Source organism: Schistocerca americana, chromosome 6 (assembly GCF_021461395.2).
Source record: "Schistocerca americana isolate TAMUIC-IGC-003095 chromosome 6, iqSchAmer2.1, whole genome shotgun sequence".
Lineage (NCBI taxonomy): Eukaryota > Metazoa > Arthropoda > Insecta > Orthoptera > Acrididae > Schistocerca > Schistocerca americana.
The window spans coordinates 23,292,415-23,316,857 of NC_060124.1; the positions used below are offsets into that span (position 1 = coordinate 23,292,415).

General features: G+C 36.4%; 1 protein-coding gene across 1 annotated transcript in view; it reads right to left on the minus strand.

Moving 5' to 3' along the window:
* LOC124619377 (nesprin-1) overlaps positions 1 to 24,443 on the minus strand; it is a 635,455-nt gene that overhangs the window by 308,307 nt on the left and 302,705 nt on the right. Inside the window, exons 46-59 of the mRNA XM_047145705.1 lie at positions 20,030 to 20,225; positions 19,307 to 19,381; positions 14,719 to 14,871; positions 11,179 to 11,549; positions 10,327 to 10,708; positions 9,546 to 9,772; positions 9,303 to 9,465; positions 8,982 to 9,131; positions 8,540 to 8,707; positions 4,645 to 4,815; positions 4,100 to 4,255; positions 3,865 to 4,017; positions 3,547 to 3,699; positions 1,338 to 1,506 (exon numbers count right to left, since the gene is read on the minus strand). Coding sequence (XP_047001661.1) covers positions 1,338 to 1,506; positions 3,547 to 3,699; positions 3,865 to 4,017; positions 4,100 to 4,255; positions 4,645 to 4,815; positions 8,540 to 8,707; positions 8,982 to 9,131; positions 9,303 to 9,465; positions 9,546 to 9,772; positions 10,327 to 10,708; positions 11,179 to 11,549; positions 14,719 to 14,871; positions 19,307 to 19,381; positions 20,030 to 20,225 — 2,687 coding nt within the window. The remainder of the gene's footprint in view (positions 1 to 1,337; positions 1,507 to 3,546; positions 3,700 to 3,864; positions 4,018 to 4,099; positions 4,256 to 4,644; positions 4,816 to 8,539; positions 8,708 to 8,981; positions 9,132 to 9,302; positions 9,466 to 9,545; positions 9,773 to 10,326; positions 10,709 to 11,178; positions 11,550 to 14,718; positions 14,872 to 19,306; positions 19,382 to 20,029; positions 20,226 to 24,443) is intronic.

Below are 24,443 nucleotides of genomic sequence, written 5' to 3' on the forward strand. Positions count from 1 at the left end.
CTGCAAGTGCCCCCATTACACCTGACGGTAAAGATGGAGGCAGCAGCTGGAGCACACATGTTAAAGCATGGCAAAAACGGGAACTCACTGGGGTATCCAGGATTTCACACTGAAATACTGAGTGAGGTAGACATAGGTATGGTTGGAGAAATGCTAGCTGACTCTATAATAACCCCCAGCTGCTTCAACAAGCCTTTCAATGTAGTAATTGGAAGTAGAGAGCTCTGGGAGAACAAATTCCGACACCATACTGGGGACATAGTCTGTTTCACTGATGGTTCAAAAACAGACCAAGGTTTTGGGGCTGGGGTATATGGAGTGCAGCCAAGGCTGGAGAGTGCAATCTCTCTAGGAAGATGGCCACTGTTTCAAGCAGAAATATCTGCTATCAGGGTGTGCATGGAGGAGAATTTGTGGAGATGCTACAGAGGTCATAGTCAAGAAGCCCTAACAGCACTGGCAGCCTCTGCAACAAGATCAAAGATCGTGGCAGAATGCCACAAAGTCCTTGTGGGGCTAGGGGAAAGCAATAGAGTAAACCTATTGTGGGTCCATGGTCGCTCATAGATTAGTGGTAATGAGCAAACCAATAGGTTGGCCAGAATAGGGGCAATGACACCATTTATTGTACTGGAACCTGTACTGACACTCACCAAGGCGATGACCAAAATAAAACTACAAGACTGGACAAGGAAACAGCATGTAGATTTTTGGGCTAAGGTCCAAAAGCAAGAACATGGCAAGGTATTGATGCCGAAGTCATGTTCTAAGAGAAGTCTCTCAACCCTGGGCTTGAACAAGAGAGAAATGAAACTCATGGATAGACAATTGACAGGCCATGGGAACTTCAAAAAACATCTATATACACTGGGGATAATAGAGGAAGACCCCAAATGCAGGTTGTATGGTGTGAGGGAGGAAACTGCATCACATTTGATCTTTGAATGCGAGGCATTGGAGAACAAAAGACACAGAATATATGGATCAACTACACATTAAGAAATTGTATCTAGCAAATCACTGGCAAAAAAATCTCCTTGCACTGTTCAAGGGCACTGGTTGGCTTTACTAGAGACACAGGGAATGATACCGCACAATAAACTCTGTTTCGGAGCAGGCTTGACCAATGTTGCTTTGGCTTTCCTGATAAAATCAAATCAAATCAATGGGGTGAACTAAGATTTTATTGCCTGAACAATAATGCTGGAAAACTGTGTAGGAGAGTTTGTTTGGTACACTTAAGCATAAAGAAACAATAGAGTTAACAGTGAAGCACCAACTGTCGGACTAAAATTTAAAAATACAAAATTTCACTTTTATGCACAGCACACACATACCTTTGAACAATCCCTCAAATGACTCTCGTAGAGCACGGACCTCATTCTTGATTATTTCTTGCCCTTGAGGAGCAGTACTTGCAGCAGCAACCTCAGCTGTGTGTGTCAGATGCTCTACAAGTAATTCACCCTGTGCCTGTTTATTCAACAGAGCTTCCAATGGAGCAACCTGAAATGACAGTATTCAAATTTACAATATAGCAGGCTGTATTCATAAAAGAAATGACACTGCAAGAACTACCAAAATGCTAGATGCACGGCATCCAGAACTGCTTAGACAGATTATGTAGACTTAAAAATTCAGTTTGAAACAGACGGAAATAAAAGCTTCAAGTACTTTTTCTTAATTTCAATATTCAACGGAAATACAAATGCAGCTGCTACTGCTGTTGACCTTATTGTTCATTATAGACATGACATGTTTCCTCCATGCCAAAAGTCTCAGGTGTTGCATGACTTAATCAAGAGTAGTAGCTAGAGAAATTTTTTGGAATTATAATTACACTCTTCTTCTTCTTCTTTTTCCAAATCTTTCCCAAAATTCTATGCGCATAGGTATATACCTCCTCTGCCCCTCAATATCTCATACTCTGTTGTATCCTCTTGTTGTTGATAATTACATATAATCTGAAGTACTCAAGCTAAACATTACGTTTTGACTACTGCAGGGTGTTTATAAGTTTTATAACAGATCATGTTTGAGCACTGAAAGCCAAAATATCTTCATTCTCCAAATATGAGTAAAATTTGAGGTAGCCAACAAACAGTTGCTTGAGTTTTGGATGTCAGATTCCTGATCCTAGAGAGAGAAAGGGAATAGAGGAAGCAGCACGTATGTCATCTACAATGTATATATGTGTGTATTTTTCATTCCTCCTGCTAGCTGACTTGATTAGAGTTGACAGCAAAATGCCTGCTACTTTTTTGCACCTTCTAAAGCTTTGCTTCCTACGGTTTATCCAAAAGAAGAACTCTGAAATTTATAAAATCAGAAAACACATCTATCTTATGTGTTTCATTTGGCCTTATGATACTTTAATTTTTGAGCTTTCTTTATTCATTGCAAACAGTTTACATCCCCACTTATTATTCTTCCACTGTACTGAATTAATTTCTGTATTTCCTCATGCACATGTGCAATTAATGTCTCAAAAATGTATGTGATAAATACTGTCAATTATCTTGCAGTAAACTACTATATTTCTTTTCAGCTTATTATATTTTCAATGCTACTACATAGTCATAATTTAAAAACTTTATTTTCGTTCAGTTTCCCATTTTTATCAAGGAGTTACAAGAATAACATAGAATCTTGAATTGCATTATCTGCTTTGTTTCAAGAACCTGACATTCTATGAGTACAAAAAGCAAGGACACACTTAGATAATTTTTTCTCCTTTCAAGCACAGTCCTGAACATGAATACCCACTTGTTTATAACATTGTTAGCACTACACATTAGATGAATTTTCCTCACCACTAGCTTGATTAGGCTCTTGTAGTAAATATACAAGCAGAATCAATGTACGGTTAACTGCCAAGACAATGCTTATTGTGCGCCAGAACTATTACACCAAGGACTACCATCTCTATTACTCATATAACTTGTGTGTCCTCATATAATCTCGAGCTATTAACACAACCATAGGCACCTGCAAGAGTGTTGCAGGAAGAAGTGGCCAGCAGGTAATACAGGAATTCTCATACACTTCTAGAAGTGACTGCCTATGATTTCACTAAATCTCTTGTTTAGCATACTCGAACCTTACATGGCTGATTACAGAGAGACAATACTAAGACTTCAGAAAGTGCAGTATAAAACAGCAATTTTAGAGTGTCATACTTACACCAAATGTGACTGATTAGCTGGCAGTCGTAACCTAAATGTGGTGTTTTGCTGGTACTGTATGCTGTTTGGAAAGGAATGAAATGCTAGATGAACCAAAACCAGGTACATGAATTTGGGAAATTTTGTGAAGTCAATAACTAGGCAAGGACAGTCTTTGATCTTCTATGATTGTCTGTAATTATAGCTGCTTTTGGGGAAAACAAAACAGAAACTGCACTTATATTATCTAAGTGATATAATATTCAGTGCTTCGGCTATGTGACTGGTCACCACAGGTCATTGCATCTGGCACACTACTTTTTACATTTAACAATAGATTGTCAATAGGTCATTTATAAGAACTGTATAAGGGGATACATACAGCATTTTCTATTGCAAGTTTGTCACTGAGAGGTCTCTGTTTCAATGATGGCACTTTCTCACGAGCTCTTCCCAGCCAGCCCATCAGGTCATCATGAGCCTCCTTATACAGTCGATGATCCTTATACTGATCTTCCCGTTCAGTGAGCAAGTTCTGAAATCAGGTGTTGCATAATGTTATAAAAAATACACATGCTCCAGATGACAGTTGTTTTTTAAACTGTAATAACATATTCCAGTTGATGAATGAGTTACATAGTTAATTACTGACATACTCCTGTAAGGCAAAATGCTTTGTTAGAAGATAGGTGTTACCAACCTTTATCCTCTCAGCTAGTGAATCAAATTTATTCAAAATCTGCTGTGCTTGTGTAGCAGCATGGCTTTGTTGGCCACTTGCTAGCATCTCTGCAGCCTTTGCTTTCAAACTATCGGTTTCAATTTTCTCACAACGTACCTTCTCATCCAGACACTGAAACCATAAACACATGTGTAGAAACTGTAATAGTCAATTATAATAAAAGAATCATATGCCATAATCCTTCCAGTCTAACCTTTATGCGCTCTAACTGGGCTCTCTTCTCGGACATTGTTGACTGGAAATCTGACAGTTCATTTGATACACTTTCCAAGTAATCAACTGTTTTGTTCAACTGCTGTATCTGTTCCAAAAAGCCTGCCCACCGATGAATACTGTCATCCAGTATGGCCTGGGTTCAAAGATACATTCACTTTTGAGAAATACCAGAAAGGAATAATTGACAAAAAAAATATTTTAAGGAATAGCTAAACAAATCAAATAACATTTGTAGCAGAAGAGGAAAAGCTGCCCAAACAAGGAATAGCTGAAACCACACTAACAGACGTGAAAACTTAAAAATGTAGTCAAATCTTAAACTTTTGTAGTTTTACAAAACCCCAGAAGTTAAGATTCAACCATTTGTAAATGGATGTTTGTCTGCTCAGATCTTTTGTTCCAGTTTTGACAGTTGGTGAGTAGATGTTTATATTACAAATCTATTACATATATTGTTGTACTAATTTGTTACTTTATTTTGTAAACATATAACAACTTATAACTTAACAGGAAGTTACATACTTTTGTTTCCATCATCTTTGATGCTAAAACACTCCATTCTTCTTGCAAATTGCCCAAAGCCTGATTTATGGCATCATGTCCTGAAGGAGCAGTGTTAGCAAGTACAGTCTGAGCTAGTTCCACAAGGCTCTGAACCTTGGCAAAGCCTTCTTCCTTGTACATCAGAAGGTCCTGCATTTAACAAAAAAATACATATCAATGCTCAGATGATACAGTAGCAAGCAAATAATCACATGTTCATGGACATGTTTCCTCAGCAGAGCAAAAAACACTGCTGCACTGCTTACAGGAGGGCAGAGAGTAATGCACAACCAAGTATAAACTGGACAGCAGTCATCAAATTTTTAATAATTGTGTATTTCTCAGTTTAGAAGTAGATGATGTATCAATGACAACAGAAAGCTAGCTAACAGCCAGTAACAACACTATCTTTTTCTTCTCTTTCATCATCATAAATATTATCGTGATCTTCATTTATGTGCCCACTGAAAATAAACAGCTTAAGTGATGCACAGGTTCACTTGATGGCTGCCTATCTAATGTCTTCCAGTGGCAACAAAAAAAATTCGATTTTCAATGTTTCATGCAAGTATTAAGTTAATTTAAATATTTGATGTGCTTTCATAATCAACTCATCAACAAGTAAAAATTTACTTTACAGGTTTAATACAGTAATTTAAGTTTCCAAGTTGGAAACACCTAGATGATATTCTCCAGTACTCAAGAATGAGAATACTTAGCAACTTCCAACAAACACATAATTTATAAACTTTTCAAAAGTTTTTCGCAATGAGACCCCCACAAAATACTGAAAAGAAAAAAGTTTATCGTTTACTACACTGTTGCTGTTCATGCAGTAAAACCTCAGCATCAGGCATGATGTTTCAATTCATTACTATTAACTCTACCCACAACATATTTTGCAGACAGCTTCCACATATACCACTGAATATACCTGCAACATTGTGTCATTGTAAAACACGCAGTTCAGGAGATATGATGTTTCATACATCTGAGCATGATTCTTTACAGAATAAGAAGTAGGTTTGCTGGTTTCATCCTGATACTCCACCCATATCACGCCATTTTCTAACAATCCAGGTCAGGGGTGTGCAAAACTTTTCAGATCATTTCACAATGAATTTGCTTGAGATACTACTCCACGCAATAACAATCCTGCGAAACTGTGGCATACGAGCCTTGAAAGATTTATTTCCAACAAAGTCCATTATATGAAGTTGTGAGATTATACCACTAGCAGTTACTACTACATCTGTGTGACCATCTGATATCAGGTTCTTGACTTCTTAGATAAGGTACCTCCTGAAGGAATTCAGCATCAACAGTTCTCATGTGTTATGCAAATAAACTAAGTCCTCTGCTATAAACAACTTTCAACTAGCCTAGCAAGCAGCTATTAGTAATTCACATTTTTCTTGACATCTAAAGGTAAGTCTTCGAAGCCATTCCTCTTTTAGCATGGTTTTCCCATTAGGTTATCACGTCTGAGGACAACACAAAGGTCTTAATTATCTGAGCTTCTATCAAGGACTACGTCAATGTATTACGTGTCAGCCACAACATTTGGCTGAAATGCATTTAGCTTTCATTGAATACCACTGGATTTCACCAAGCTAGCATTGTTTTCAGCTATTATGTAAGCTATCCCCCCTCTTCATCATCCTCATAATCCAGACTGTAATCTTCCTTCAGTAGGAAAACCCTCTTTATCTCCAGTACTTTAAACTTTTGAGTAAGGAGAAATCAGTCATTACATTTCTCTGGAATACTGTACAGCCTACTCTCCAACACATAAAACTTTCCTTCGTTACAACCTTGGAAAGATTTGCATGTAGAACTGGTATTTTTTAATGAACTCCTCATTTAACATATGAGGTATCTTCAAAAAGTTGGAAATTTTGCAGTTTCACAGCCCGATTCGTGCAATTTTGCATTGTTGTGTTGATAAGACATGTCTGAAACCAACTTGTACACTGACAGTCATATTGGATGTTTAGTCTGCCATCAGTTGTCAAGGAGGTTACATGTGTTCGCTTATGGGTGACGATTACTGATTTGTTTTAAAAATGTGCATTAAATTTGGTACACAAATGGAATAAATGTAACAAAAGTTTTAGAAATGTTAAATTTTGCTTTTGATGAATCTGCTATGAGTAAAACAAGGGTTTGTAAGTGGTACAAGCATTCTCAAGATGGCCATGAAGAAGCAGAAGACGACTAGCCTTCTGAGACATCCCAGCGCATCAACAACTGATGAAAATGAGACAGAAATTATTACAAATGATCACTGAATCACAGTCAAAGAAATTGCTGATGATGGAATATCAACTGGCTCATGCCACGAAATCTTTTCCAATGTTTTGGGTATGGAATGTTTCACAGCAAAATTTGTGCCAAAGATGTTGAATTTCGAGCAAAACAGAGGAAAATGGAAGTTGTTCAGGAGTCACTAAATGAAATCAACAACGATGCAGAACTACTGAAGCATGTGATAACAGATGATGAAACATGGGTGTATGGGTATGATGAACTAAGTCTCAATCGTCCAGTGGAGACATTCTAGATTACCAAGACCAAAAAAAGTTCGGCAAGTGCAGTCAAATGTGAAGATTCTTTGATTTTAATAGCATAGTGCATCACATGTTCTTGCCAAAAGAGACAAATGATCAATGGGGGGAGCACTACCTACAAGTTCAACAACCGTCTATGAGAAGCAATCTGAAAAAATCGCCCAGATTTGTGGCAAAACAATTCACAGCTTTTGCACCACAATAACGCATCTGCTTATATTTCATTGTTTGTTCATGAACTTTTTGGCAAAAACCAACACACTAATGATGACCCAGCCTCTATATTTGGCAGATATGATAAAAATAAAGAGAAACTTAAAGAGGCATTTTTTTACAAGCTTTGATCAGATTAAAAACACATCACTGAAAGAGCTAAGTGCTATTCCAAACACTAAGTTCCAGAAGTGTTTTGGGGATTGGAAGAAGTGCTGGAAAAATGTATAATATCTAATGTGGACTACCCTGAAGAAGATAATATTAAAGCACACAAATAAATAAAATTATTACCAAAAAATGAAAATTCCTAATACTTTCTGAACACACATAGCATATGCCTTTATGAAGGGCTGAACTTCCTTTCTACTATACAATTGTTTGTGGTCTTTGCTGATTCTCTATATAACAGATAAGTTGTGTGTAATATAGTAATTGTAGGTTTAAGGCTCCACTGGTGACTTCAATGCCTTCCCACTGCTTGCCTAACCCTGATGCTTGCAAAACACAGCAGTAAAACCATTCCTGCTGTCTGACTACAAGAAATAGCTGTTGATTGCGACCTCTTAAATCCATGTACTTCAACAGAGCTATGACGATCATTTGCATTAATTTTCAATTGGTAAAATTTACTGTCCTAGCAACAGTGACAATGAAAGTAAACAAAATGCTGTGTTTACTTTTAAGAACATTAACATTGCAAAACTCAACTGCTAACATAACAAGGATGAAAAAAGCAAGTAAATGTAAAATCAAAATAATGATGACTAGAAATTTTTACATTGATTGCAAGCAATAACAGAATGTAAAAACATTAATCTCAACTACTAACAGTTCATTAGCAAGTGTAAAATGACCCCATATTTTTTAACGATTAATTTGTGAAAAAACTCATTTGAACAGGTAAATGTGGTAATTATCATTGTCAGTAAACTGCAAGTCAAATGATCAACACATCTGAACAGTTGAACTATATTTTTAAGCAAGCAGATAGATAAATATAAATGGCACATGTGTAAACTGAAAGTATTTACTTAATAATGTAAAAAAATCACAACTATATTTAAAAGTTACTAGGTTTGTCTATTTACCTGTATAGTCTCCAATTTCCCCTCAAGATCCTGCTGAGAGGATGCACTGAGATCCGAACAGTATGACAATTTGTTCTTTATATCTTCAAGCCACTGAGTGCACTCCGCAACGTGTGTGTCAAATTCTTGATGAGTGGTCACATACTGGTGCCATCGATTTGTGAGATCCTAAAAGGAAATGCGCAGCAAATGGTAATGCTTTTTTCGTTTCTTGTTATTTCTACTCTTACGTTTCCAGCTAAATGGTTTACTTATTGTGATAAGTGAAAATAACCATTAGATTGTGTTAAAAGCTTTTTCTTGTATTAGGTAAGTGAAGAGGAATTTAGTTTCAAGAAGTGAATAGTAATCAAAAGAACACGTACATTTACAGAAATTATTCTCTTATTCTTCCATGTGTAAGTACTGTTTAACAAGACATACAATATTTGTTTATAAGTACCTTAACTTTGTGTGAAACTTGCTGATACTTCAGCCCCAATTCTGATATCTGTGAACTCCTTGAACTCATACTGCCTTTATAAAGTTGTTGAGCTCTTTCTGTAACAGCATCAATCTCCAGTTCTTTCGCTCGAACTTCACCTTGTAGGGCCTATGTAAAAAATTAAAAAATATATTTAAAACAACACGACACAGCATAGAAATTGATTTTGTAAACCATGCTGATAAAAAGCATATCACTAATGATAACAAATAACCTTCATCAGTTTATTCTTTGTTTATTTTTTTAACAGTCTAAAGATATAGTCAAAATGTGACATACCTTGAGATTTTCAAGTTGTTCTTTCTTTTCTTGGGATGTTGCTTTTAGATCAATGGCATGAAGCTTTGTATCAGTCTCTCTAATCCATGCCATGCACTGATCTTTGAGAGATTCATATTCATTCCACTGCTGTAGTTTGCTGTCAAGTGCTTCAATTGTACTCCTGGAAGTAATAAATTCACATTTATAGTTGCAGATATGATTAAAATCATTCCACAAACAGGGATATAGTGGCATGCTTACTTGACAGAGGATAACAGTCCTTGCCATTCCTGTTGGGAAGAATCTATCTGATTTCTGATATTGACCTGACCTGATTCCACTGTCCCAGGTATAACTTTCTCACCCAAGGAACGAATTAATTCAATACGTTGTTCTTCTTCAGGTAAGTTGAGCTGCAGATTTTTCAACCTTTCCAAATTGGTGTGCAATGAAACACGTTCAAGGTCTGTATCTCCCCATAGCATAACCTGGAACAAAATACATTATTTAGTTCCCCAGATTCCACAGTAGCAAATTAATCAGATATCATGACAGTTAAGTTAATGAAGAAATAAAACACAAATGACAGCTCTTTCAGCTGTAGTGTCTGTGAAAGTGCCTTTGTCAGTGTGGTTTAGAAATGTCCTACTTTCAACAAATTTCTTTACTTCACTCGAGCCATTTAAAAGTTCCAAAATTAAGCTATGTAACTGGCTGACAGAAATAAAACCCATGTTACAATACAAAAGAGTTCTATAATATGGAAAAATGTTGATTTGAGTATATATGATGTAGTCTGTTTCATGCCAAATGAATAGTCATGAGAAAATAAACAATTTTTTTAAAAAGTGCAGAAAATAGTCTGAAACAAGTGCTAGTGCTTAATGTCTGATTTAGATGATGATGATGATGACTACACTTCACTTTTAATCTTGGTCTACAAGAGACAGATATTAAGATAAATATGGATTACTAACAGTGCAATCAAATAAAGCCTATCCTTATACTCTTAACCATTTTACAGTTGTCAGATTCAACGTACCGTATTGTGTGTAGCATCAAGCCACTCCTGCGCATCCATGACAGCCTTAGTATATTGTTGATGGTCACCAACAATTGCCTCATAGCTTTCAACAAAAGCTTGTGCACGGCGCAACAGGGCAGTGTGACGGTCTACTAGCTGCTGGAGCTCACGCTCTGCAGCACTTCCCCCTCCACGACCTGGCAGTCCTTCTGTCTTGTCACGGAGGCTGAGGATGTCTTGTTGGTGTGCAACTGCATCATGCAGCAGTGAACGATAAACTTGTAGTTGAGCACGCTTCTCATCAAGAGTGGCAAACAACACAGGTTCTGCAGGAAGTTGAGACTCTGCCTCTGCGAGCCATTTCTTAAGTCTTTCACTACACTCTTCAAAACTCATCCACCTGTGTACAGAAAATGTCACTGTTTCCCTCTCTCAATGAAATAAAATCTTAACAGTTTATACAAATGAGCAAGCTCCAGAAACGATAAATAAAAGATTGGAAATAATGCTTCCGTCTATAAAAATTATGATATTCCCATTACAATGAAAGTTCCTAGGGTTTGTGAAGAGACTGTAGAAACAATAGGCACATCATCTCTCCCTCGTACCTCCCACAAATGTTTCCCATTCTCCCCAGTGTGCAATTTATCACAATCAACTGGCACTCTTGTGAAACTTATCTTTTGTTCAGTCATTACTTTAGAACTGGAAAGTGCAAACAAATAACAACAGTCAAACTGAAAATTCTAATACCGACTCAAAACGGAAAAAGAATAGTCACTGAAATAACTTCCAAAGCTGTTAAAGTATTGAAAATAATAAAAATTTTACTACATTTAATGAGAAGAAAAAGAAACTAGGACTACTGACCGAGAGAGTTTAGCTTGAAGTTCTCGTTCAGTGCTGGAAATGCTATCATACAGTGTTTCAAGAGCCTGCTGTAATTCTTGTAACTGCTGACGAATGGTTTCACGGCCATCAGCAGCTGTTGATGGATACAGTTTTTCTCCATATTCAACTGTTGTTGAAAGCAGAGCCATTGCTGCAGGCTGTTCAACAAGCAGCTCATTTAGTTTCGTGCTGTGCTTTGTGAGTTCATCTCGATCACCTGTTGCTATCTTTGATCCTCCGGAAGCTTCAAACTGTGACTGCGCAGTTGATAGCCAGTCTGAACACTGGCGATACTTTTCTGCATATGCTGTGTGGTCAGCCACAGCTTGCTCACATTTTTTCACTATTTCCTGTATTAAAGAATAAGTCAAATAAGTTACTAATTAAAAAATAATTATTTAAATATACTATTCATATTTTGACAGGATGAAATGGAAGAACAAACAATTAGCATTGTTCAGTATATTAGAGTTCCCCCGCTCTGGCTGTTTATGTTATCTTACTTTAAGTAAACATTAGTAATTGTAAAGAAGTTAGTGTCTGCCTCTTTCTTTAAACTGTTTATGTTCCTTCACATTAAAACTACACTACTTTTTTCAGTCAGTGTAAAGGGGGGAGAGGTAGGAACTGGCAGTGAAATTCAGAAAAACTTAAATAAAGATCATCATACTGAGTTTTGACACTCACTGCCCTCAATACCCTAAATATTACTCAATAATATTTGTGTTTAGGCAGTTATAGTACTTACTTACAAGTTCTACACTGAAATATTGAGCCCCATGCTGGAAGTGATAAGAGAACGGAAGACCACAGTTTAACATTGTGTCTATGATAAGCTCATTAAAGAAAAAGCATAAGCTCATACTGGCCATGTCACATTCTACCATTTGCCTGTGGGAAACCCCAGGATACCTAAACCTAGATTACCAGAAGGAGATTTGAGTCACACTCTTTCCAGATGCAAGTCTGGTGCTAATTCAATTGCATAAAGTTATATGGATTATTATTGTAGATAAAAGAACTGAAAACAGATAAGGCACCAGGTCTGGATGGAATGCTAATTAGTTTCTACAAAGAGGACTCTATGGCACTGCTACCTTACTGAGCTTGTATTTATTGTGAATTTGTTGCCCAGCACAAAGTCCCAAGCAATGTGAAAAAAGCACGGGAGATTCCTGTTATAAGAAGGGTAAAAGAATGGACCTGGAAAATTACAGACCAACTTCCTTAACATTGGTTTGCTACAGAATTCCACAACATATTCCGTGTTCAAAAATAACAAATTTCCTAGAGACCGAAAAGCTTATGATTGCAAATTAACGTGGTTTTAAAAAGCATAATTTGTGTGTAACTCAGCCTTCTCTTTTTTCACATAATATATAGCAAAATATGGTTGAAGGGCAGCAGGCAGATTCCATATTCCTAGATTTCCGAAAAGTATTTGACACAGTACCCCAATGCAGACATTTAATGAAGATACAACCATAAGGAATAGGTTCCCAGACACGCAAGTGGCTCGAAGACTTCTTAAGAAATAGAACCCAGTATGTGTTCTCAACGGTGAATATTCTTCAGTGACAAGGGTATCAGCAGGAGTGCCCCAGGAACATGTGATAAGACTGCTATTATTTTCTTTGTAGATAAATGATCTGACAGACAGGGTGAGCAGCAATCTGCGGTTGTTTGCTGATGCTGCTGTGGTGTATGGGAAGGTGTCAAATATGAGTGACTGTTGGATGAAACAAGATGACTTAGACAAAATTTCTATTTGGTTTGATGAACAGCAGCTAACTCTAAATGTAGAAAAATGTAAGTTAATATATCTAAAAACAAAGATGATGTGACTTACCAAACGAAAGCGCTGGCACGTCGATAGACACACAAACAAACACAAACATACACACAAAATACTAGCTTTCACAACCAACGGTTGCTTCATCAGGAAAGAGGGAAGGAGAGGGAAAGACGAAAGGATTTGGGTTTTAAGGGAGAGGGTAAGGAGTCATTCCAATCCCGGGAGAGGAAAGACTTACCTTAGGGGGAAAAAAGGACGGGTATATACTAGCACACACACACATATCCATCCACACATATACAGACACAAGCAGACATATGTCTGTATATGTGTGGATGGATATGTGTGTGTGTGTGTGTGCGCGAGTGTATACCCGTCCTTTTTTCCCCCTAAGGTAAGTCTTTCCGCTCCCGGGATTGGAATGACTCCTTACCCTCTCCCTTAAAACCCAAATCCTTCCGTCTTTCCCTCTCCTTCCCTCTTTCCTGACGAAGCAACCATTGGTTGCGAAAGCTAGTATTTTGTGTGTATGTTTGTGTGTCTATCGACGTGCCAGCGCTTTCGTTTGGTAAGTCACATCTTTGTTTTTAGATATATTTTTCCCATGTGGAATGTTTCCCTCTATTAATTCATAAAATGTAAGTTAATGTAGACGAGTAATGAAACAAACCTATAATGTATGGATACAGCATTAGCAGTGTCCTCTTCAATGCAGTCTTGTTGTTTATATCTGGGCGTAACACTCCAAAGCGATATGAAATGGAATGAACATGAGATTTGTGGTAGGGAAGTGTGCTTCATTTGTATGGAGGACCACATACAGGAAACAAATGTGACCTACTCTTGAGTACTGCTCAAGGTCTGCACCAGGTCGGATTAAAGGAAGACATTGTTGCAATTCAGAAGGAGGCTGCAAGATCTGTTACTGCTAGATTCGAACAACACGCAAGTGTTATGGAGGTGCTTTGGAAACTCAAATGGTAACCGTTTGAGGGAAAGCACATTCTTTTCGCAGAACACTATTGAGAAAATTTAGAGAATGGGGATTGGAAGCTGACTGCAGACTGATCCTGCCACCAACATACCTTTCACATAAGGACCACAAAGGTAAGTTAGGAGAAATTAGGGCTCATATAGAGGCATATAGGCATATAGATAGTTGTTTTCCCTTCGCTCTATTTGAGATTGAAACAGAAAAGGAAACAACTAGTACAGAGTAACCTCCATCATGCTGTGGCTTGTGGAGTATATATGTAGATGTAGATGCAGATGCAGATGTAGATAGGCATTGAAGCAATGACGTTTTTATCTAGGTTAGTATCCCATTTATTTAAATCTGATGCATGATGTCTTTATCACCATACAGATCTGTATATGTGTGGATGGATATGTGTGTGTGTGCGAGTGTATATCCATCCTTTTTTCCCCCTAAGGTAAGTCTTTCCGCTTCCGGGATTGGAATGACTCCTTACCCTCTCCCTTAAAACCCACATCCTTTCGTCTTTCCCTCTCCTTCCCTCTTTCCTGATGAGGCAGCAGTTTGTTGCGAAAGCTTGAATTTTGTGTGTATGTTTGTGTTTGTTTGTGTGTCTGTCGACCTGCCAGCACTTTCATTTGGTAAGTCACATCATCTTTGTTTTTAGAATACAAAGTTATTTATATTACGATCAGAAACAGCATATCATATCAGGAATTACAACAATTATCACAAAACCAAAACTTACCTTAGCAGTTGTCTGAATGGCCTGGAATCTTGATGTGATTTGCTGTACATTTACTGATATTCTGGTTTCACCACTGATCTGCATGAGCTCTGAAGACTCATCATTCATTTTATCAAATTCTGATTCATTTTGACGAAGACTCAGGATCAGTGACTGTAAATATAATGAATAATGAGCACATACTTTCTTACTGTTTCACTTATGTGAAACATGGAACATGTTTCTTAGTGGCCAGCAACAAAAAATCATACAATGTCAGAAATAAAATATTGGATGACACAACAGATTTGGATGTCCATCAGCATCAAGGCTTATTTGTAAATTACCTCTATTTTATGACACACAGGGCTGATATCAGTATGGGATTTCTTATAAGCTCTGCCTTCAGTTAGAACCTTAACACCTTGAATCTGAATGAGGTCTTTGCAGCAAAGTAGCCCGATTAATTCCTCTATACACAAACTAAAACAATTTTTTACAGACCTAGAGAAACACTCACTTCATATCAGTAAGTAAATTATTTAAACTACAATTTCTTTTTCTCGCCCCTTGAAGAGGCCTCAGTATGATACCAGTATGGCTTCTAATTGGTCTTGTGAATCAGATAAAATAGCCGAGGGTTTCAAAATATGGAAATACTTATTTGAACATGCACAAATCACCTATACTGATCCAAGGCAGGTTCCTATCTTTCACAAAGTTGAGAAGTCTGAAAAGATTTTTGCATTAGCCTTGGTGTTTCCAGGAAAATTTCTTGCAGGATAATATTTAACTGTCTGTTTACCTAAATTCCAACATGATTGACTTTCCAATTTTTTTAATTACATTCAATCTTAGAATCAGAAAAAATAAATAAACTAAGAAACATGTTTTTACATTCATATACAATATTTCTGTACAGCAGGCACTAAGGTTGTTAAAATTTTGCCAGAAACATACTGATCTCATAACAATTCTTCCTTGACTTTTTTAGGTATATAACTGGTGTAAGATGAATCTTTAATGAGTTTCTTACGTGAATGGCAGTTCCAAATACAACTCAAAATTCACTTCGGTAACTCTGTAACTTAGCATTTCTAGAGCAGTATCTGAAAGTAGTAGTATTTTGGATTAAGTGTTAGTTTGACTGAAAGATTTTCATTTTAATATTTTTGCCTCAGACAAATTTATCACCTATAGAGGAAGTACGATGGTAGATTGCTAAACTCTTGTATGCTAGTAAGGAATGACATCATTACATTTTATGCCAGAGCAGCTACTCAGTAAACGCTATTGTAGGTAACAACACTAAGATAAGAAAATATGTAAAAAAATGGACTTATTAAATGAACTCATTTTTGTTCAAATGCTTACAGGTTTCACATGCACTGGTTGTAAATGGATGAATCAGTGACAAGCAGACATGCCATCTCTTACATCCCATTTTTTTTTTCATGTAACTCATATAATCAATACTTGCTATAGGTTTTTAACTTTTTTTTAATTTTCTGGGCTCAAAGTAAGGACTTTTATATAAAAAAAAATACTTAATAAATGCATATTAAAAATTAAGGAAATGGCATGATGTTAAAAATTAATAGAAATATTGGTTTGGTGCATGAGTTCATAGAGTTTTTATGTAAGTTTAATAAATGTAACAGATATGTACACATAACAGAGACAATAGTCATCAAAATAATTTCTCCTTTGCTATTTATGACAGTCTTCCAATGCTAGGGCAACTTTTTGATTCTGTGACTGTAGAAATCACATTGTTTTGAGGCAAAGAACTCATCAAGCCATGTTCAGAGAGCATTTTCATCTGGAAAGGAAGTTCCTTGAAGGTTGTTTGATTGAGAATCAAATAGCAGAAAATTTAAGATGCAAGATCAGATGAATAAGGTAGGTGTGGAATGACTTCCCAATCTAACTTCTTTATAGCGTCAGTCTAGCAGAATTAGGATGGGTGTTATCGTGGAGTAGCATCACTTCCCGCAGTTGTCCTGCTTGTTGTTCTTGGTTGCATCTGCAAGATGTCTCCATTGTTGACAATAAATATCAGCAGTGATAGTTAAACCTTGGGGAAGCAATTTGTAGTACACCACACCATCACTGTTCTATAACATACATAATGTTATCTTTCGTGGAAGAGCACAGACTTTGGTACGGAAGTTGCTGCATTGTTTGGGCTAAGCCATTCCACTCTTTTCCTTGTGTTAGCATAATTGTCACCAGTAACAATACAGGATAGGAATGGTCGGTGTTGTTCACAATCCAATTGATGATAAGCAAACAGAGATGCGCTTATGGCCACCTGCTTGTGATTTTGGGGTGAGCATGTGGTACCCATACAACTGATTTTTGAACCTTGCCCACTGCGTGCAAATCTCGTACAATGGTGGAATGATCACAGCTCATCACATCTGCCAGTTCTCAAGTACACTGATGAGTATCATTGTGGATTAAAGTGTCTAAATGATCTTCGTCAAACCCTGATGGTCTTCCTGAACATGGAAAGTCACTAATGTCAAAATGGCCTCCTTACAGCAAGAAAACCATTTTCTTGCCATTGTTTGTCCAATGGCATTATCCCCACACATGGTGCAAATGTTTCTGGCAGCCTCTGCTGCTGTCACCCCACTGCAGAACTCAAACAGAAGAATATGTCAGATATGATCCATTTTCTCCATTTGCCACTTTATTTTCAAGTGTCCACAGTTCCACTCACCATCTCCAAATGACAAAATGACACAATGTAAAATCAAATAGCAGCCTTAAACGACAAATAAAAAATGACAATCGATAAATAAACCTAGAGCAACCAGAATATCTACATACAAAACAAAAACACTATGAACTTACACACAAAACTAATATTACATGATACCACAGTCTAACACATACAGTCACGACACACTCTGCTGTGAAAGTTGTTACCATTTGACAGCTGGAGCGACACTAACACTTCAAGTGCTGAGAAAGCGGACAGTCAGTGAGAAAGCGGACAGCCATATGTGTCATAAGGATAATGTTTGTTTCTAATTGTCTTTCTACTTAATTAACAAAATACAATCAAATAATGGAAAAAATATTAATATAATTAACAAAATAGTTGTTATATTTTTGTGTTCCATGCATAAGTAAATTACCAAGAGATATCAGTATTGTGAAATAAATGTAAAAACAGGCAAATCTCACTGACTCAATGCCGTAAGCTACATCTTATTCATGAAGAATTACTTACAAATGTGTGTGTAATTGCAGCTTACTCTGCTGAAGGCAAGAGGATATCAACACATATCCCATGCATGAGAAGCACATATTTTTATTGTTCTCTGTTCTTATTATCTCATTCCTACACTTCACGCAACTTTCAAGTATCCGAATATTTTTGTTAAAGTAATTACTTTTGCTTTCAAAACAAATGTGCTGAAGTTTCATACCACTTGTGGCTCAAATGAAGCAATAATTGTGGATTTGATTTTTTCTGTGTTGGCAAACAGTTTTATTGCTTTTGGCATTTCATTATCATGTCTGTGTGGTTTTCCCTTCTCCTACTAGTGTGGTGGCGTATTTGGTACATTAAATAATTAGGTATTACATTCCATACAAGTTTCCTATGTTCCACACTCACAGGTTTGGCTGGAGGGGTAGTGAAAAAAATTTCACGTTGTTGGGTAGATATACAATGTCTTCTGCAAAAGGTCAGGTCTTCTGGCATTTACTAACAATTTTTTGTTCTTAAAAGAAATCAACATTTTTCAGTAAATATCTGTGTTTCATGAGAATCAAAAATAAAACGTCTTTTAATGTACCATTTCATACCTCCCAGGGCCATTATGAAACTAAAGAAAGGCAAATGTGATGTCACTTATTAGTTATTGTTTGACATTTTGACACTACATGTGCTCCCTATTGTAAACATTATGTTACTAATCGGTATAAGCAGTACTATTCACACCCATCCTATAATGTATTCAGAAGTGTAGCTTGCTGCCCACTTGGTGCACTGTTATCGCAGTGAGTAACAAAAATGAGATGGAGTGTCTTGACTGTTATCTTAGACTGTAACGATACTAACAAATTTCATAAAAAGAAATAAAGACACATCAAAATCACATAAGTTAACATCATTGCTGGCAAAGATTCATGTAAAAAAGAAATAATAATAAGGTTAAGAATATTGTTAAAAAGAAGTAAGTTGTTATGGTACATGTACCTCAAAATATTTGAAATGAAATAAACCTAAATGTTAAGCAACAGTTTTTTTCGGTTTAGTATGTACTCTATTAATACTCTATCACTTATGTATCTAAATATCACTAGTTATTGGTTACTTAAGCAGTTCTGTAATCAAACATAAATATTCTCATTTTCATTCATGTGAGCAGTGCTACAAAGTATTACATAAAAATATCTCTGAAGAAAAAACTGGAAGTGAAGGTATAATGCACGTGGAACAAAAGCTTAAAAGCAGGGTGACAATAGACATGGGCTACTGTGGACATATACAAAACCAAAATAAATACATAGTTCAGACAAGAGACAAAAAAGCCTATGCACAATGAAAAAAATCATAAAAAAACCATCAAAACCAGTAAACTCTTACTTGCTCTAGATGGTCAGCTAGAGTTATCATTTCCTTCACATCTCTATTTCTCGAATCAATTATTTTTATGAGATCCTAGAGGATAAAGTACAACATTAACATAGATGTGCAAACAGTTGTAACATATAAAATATATTCAGTGTCTTTCATTAAGACTGAATTCGTCATCTTTCCTATGAACATTTGAGAATATGAAACTTGCTCACACTTTTTATAAAAAGTAGCTTTTTGATTCTAGCAAAACCAAAAAGAAATTTTACAAATTTGTACTGGAAATTAAGATATATGAATTGCCAGTGGTTTGAAACAGATGAAAGTTGTGTTCTCATAAATCTAATTCTATTTAGTTTAGGACATTCCACTGCCTTGTAGTATCTCCTTAGCACAATTTTCTTTTTACCTTTATTTACAGTAAATCCTTTAATTTTCTCTAATGCAAGTTACTTGAGATAGACCTAACCAACTGGTTTATGACCTCTCAGTAAGTTGTTCATTTTGACACCATCCACTCTACTTTAAATTTAGAATTTTAAAATATAATTTATTCTAGGTAATTAATGAAGAAATTACCTGGCCAACACAATAGTGAACATAGCAAATAACATGTCCAAAACTGCAGGTAATAACAAATAATTTTTGGCCAATAGATATGAAATGTATTCATCAATATATGATACAGTATCAGAAGAATAATATTGATGAAATATGAAGTTAGTTAACTACCTGATATTTTTCAAGCTGATCTTGTTTTTCCTCAAGTGTAGAGCGAGGTGAATAGTTCTTGAGTGCTGTTTCCGCTTCTGAGAGCCACTGTAACAGCTTGTCAAAGGAGCCTTCATATTCAGACCATTGCTGCAGTCGTTCTTCTAGTCCATGAATCACATCATTCAAGGCTACTTCAAACTTCTCACGATCAAACCTAAGTTTATTTTCAGAAGTTTAAGTAAGTAAGAAATAACAAGTACAACATGTAATTATTTCATATTTTTGTACAACAGAATGTCAAGAGCCAAACAAATGCACAATGTTATTTTATGAAGCACTAAGCTACATTTACATTTTGACAGTGAATATCTGTAATTATTAAATGTTTCATTTAGGATATATACACTAAGTACTAACATAATTTATTTATCTCTTATTTTGTTCTGAATTGATAAATTTATAAAACGCCCTTAATGTTTTACATAGGCAATTTTTATTATAAATTGCCCACGAAAGAGGTGTTTATTTATAGCAATACATATAAAACAGTGGTCAATTGACCATCAAGGTATAAATGTACTCCTTTTAAGCAAAATATTTGCAATTCCTTTCTTTGAGTTTTTATAATTATGGATCACACAATTGTAAGTAATAAGAGTATAAGTGATGTTTTGCTGTTACTCTGTTGCTCTCTTTTTCTGAAAGAGCACCTTGGCAACATAACTTTCTTTGAAATACGTAATTAACAACTGGGTTTCAGTCTTGATATTAATAAGATTTTTTAACCTCACCATATGCATCAGACAGAAAATTCACTTAAGAAAATTATAAAATTATGAGATAGAAGTGCAGACCATTATTTATCCCCAGGAGACAAAATTCATAGTACTGCTAAGAGACACATTTAAAGTAGAAAAAACTGTCCTAGCTTTCAGAACTGTTAATTCCTAATAGTGCCAAAATCGAAGATAGTTACTTGGACTTTTATGTGTGTCTACTGACAATATTAAGAATTTTGCCTTGTGAAAGTAAGTACTGGCCAGTAATTCCACATCATAACTACATCATTTCGCAGCCAAATTATTTAATCAAAATGCTCAAAAGTCATGAACTCAGTCAACATGTCATTATTAATTTATTTATTACTTTCATTTCATCTTTACAATGACCAAAGAGTACAGTACAACAACAAATTATTCAGTATTGGTAAGGTTATATCTTCACCAAAGGGAACATAAATGCATAAGACTGTCACCACCTGAACACAGAATGTTTGGCATTTTAGCATTGCTATTTGACTGCATATTTCTTTTAGCAGTAAATGCATACGTTGCTTCATAGGACAAGACAGTATTACTGATTGACTACAGGTAATGTGTGAGTAAGACACATGGGAAGAATGTGCAGTTGTGCTTAAATATGACAATTTTGGCATTGTTACTTGCTGTGAAGGCAGTAAAAAAGTGTTATGACTATATCACAATAGCAGATGCAACTGTTTTAAAAGATAAGTATGCACTGGGACACAGTGCATGAATGTCTTATGATGTCTAGAGTGGTTCGTGAAATATCACCTGAGAGTCTCAGTTCACAACAATAATACTGAGAAAGATTCTAGGGAGTTACTGTGCAGGACAAGAACTTACCATATTCTACTTACCTGGAAAAGTCATTAAAGCAAAATGATTGGATATGGGGACCATATAAAACTGATACTGTCACTGGGGTGAAATGTGAGCCCAAAAGTAACAATTTTTCCCTTTTTTGTAGCACTTCTAAGCTGTGTGCTTATATCATATTTCTTCACTGCCACAAATATCACAAGATATGTGCATATAGTTATGTTGGGACTGTGGTTAGAACTAAACGGATACCTGATACTTTATACTGGATGGCCATCAACTGCAGGTGCCTTCTTCTATGCAAAAGCTGTTTGCTGCCAGATGTCTCACTGTGTTATTTCTTCTTGCAGTGTTCAGCCAGTGGCAACAAAGTTTACACTTAGCTGGAACTGAGTTGGTGCAGTACCGCAGTTATTGGAAACCTTCCCTAAGAATTATTTGATAAGATTTGGAGAGAATGCGACTATGACCTGTACTCCTTCCATATTATGCTTGGGATCACAGTGAATGGATCTATGATTGTCGCAATTGTTCAAACTATCCTATTGCTGAATTTACATGTTTGTGAAAATGCAACCTTAAGAAAGATTTCAACAATTCGTAATCACTCTGTTTCTTTGTGTAAAGGATCTCTTGAATGTAGCTTTTAAATCTGTGATTGTTAGTTTGCAGCAGACACTTTACTGCAGCCCTGACTGGCCAGTGAAATAAGCAATAACATTAATTTTGGCAGACACACGCTGCCCTTTTTTTAAAAAAAAAAAAAAGTCAGATGAAGCATTTTAAGTGGTATGCAGCCATATTAATTTTAACATACACTCCCTGTGTCAAAATAAAACGTTCTTCAATATCTTTACAGCCATTCATGACATGCCTGGTATATGCCACCATCCAAATGAAACCTAGTTCTTCCCAGTGCCTCTTCCAGAGGTGTCCACATTAATAATCATAGAGGCTAAAGTCTAGCGAGTATTATGGGTGAAGAAAGAAGATTCTACAACACAGGCCAAAAATGTTATACGACCATTATGGGACCAATCACTGTCGCATTGCAAAATGACCCCTTTAATTAGATTTGATCACTGCAACTATTTTAGTTTGATTGTCACCAAGTAGTTATTCAAAACTACAGTTACCACTGCTGCTGTGGTCTCTGGAATCAATTCAAAGTGCCCATGCCAGACAAGGGATGCCTACCACTGAGAACACACTAACTGTGAACTTTCTACTAAATTCAAAACAAGCTGTTATGATTTAAATATGTGATACTAAATCTTCATGTAGGCTAATTTATAAACATCTACCTATCAAAGGGGGGGGGGGGGGGGGGGGAGGTATAACCCACGCTGCACAAACACCCATAATTTACTCGTCCAGTATTTGAGCATGAGAGCACTTTGCACAAAACATGAATCCATTATGAAAACATTTTCTCACTGACAGCCGTCACAATATAATGAAAGGAGAGAAGTTCATCACTTACAACATTTTTGATGTTCATGCAGTAAAACTTGCCATATGAAGCATGACGTTTTAATTTATCATTTCTTTACTGCTAACTGTATCCGTGACACATTTTGCAACAATATTCCTATATACCACTGAATGTACCAGCACAATTATATCATTGTACAACACATAGTTCAGGAGGTAAGACATCATAAACATGGAGCTTCATGAAAATGAAGCTGAAGGGTGAAATTCATTAGAGGTATAGGTGAAGTGTGTGCGTAAATACGTGTGTAATATGATAAATTTATGTGAAATATATTTGACATGTACATGCATGGGCAAAGACAGGGGTAAAAAGCTCATCTTAAACCTCTGGAACAATTTCAACTGCATTTAGTGCACATATGAGTTATAATACTGTGGGGTTAACAACCACCAGCCTCTTATTGGGTTAGGAGTGATACTGTGGAGAGAGAAGGCAGAGAGAGCAGACAGACAGACAGACAGACAGAGAGAGGGAGATTCTTTTTTTTGGGGGGGGGGGGAGGGGAGGAGAGGTGAACAGAGAGAGGAAGAGTTGGGCAGATACAGGGCGAGGAGGAGTCATACAGACAGAGGGGGCAGAGAAGATGGACAGACAGAGGGGCAGGAGGAGATGGACAGAGTGGGAGGTGGAGGGGGTGGACAAGGGGGGAGGGGGTTAGGAAGGAGGAGATAAACTAATAGAAGACTGGAATAAATATATACCCGGACAACATTAGGTACTCAGCTATGTCTATATATAAGCAGAGAAAAACAAGTCTCAGAATGTTGTTTACAGAGAGGCAGTGCAGTACTTTGTGGCTGTCCATAGATACCAAGATAATTATGATCTTTTGTGTCCAAAGCATTCACAAATAGCAGTGAAATTATTTACTCCTTCTTCTGACACATTTCATGTGAAGCAAATGAGTAAGTTGCGAGTAACATTGTCTCAACATCTGGTGGGCAATAATATGAAAAAAGGGATATTTGAGTCATGGCATCAGAGAGTGAAGATGAAATCAATGCAGCTGTTACACTCCAGTGCTGAACTCTATTCTTAATGTATGCGCAGTGACCCCAAAACAACTGCCCTATTTTTTCCTTACTGTAGGTACTTAGAATGACACTTTCAGTTCTGAAAGTTGAGGTTTCATATTTACCTGTTTTATTATGCTGTTGATTTTAATACAGTTTCCACTGCCAACAACATGGTCTTCAGTCTAAATTTACTACTAAAGATGTTATTAGCACATGATGTTAATGGAAGATGCTAATGCTTGAAGCAAGACCTGTCCCATATATCCTCTCACCACCATCTACTCCAGTCTGGTCAC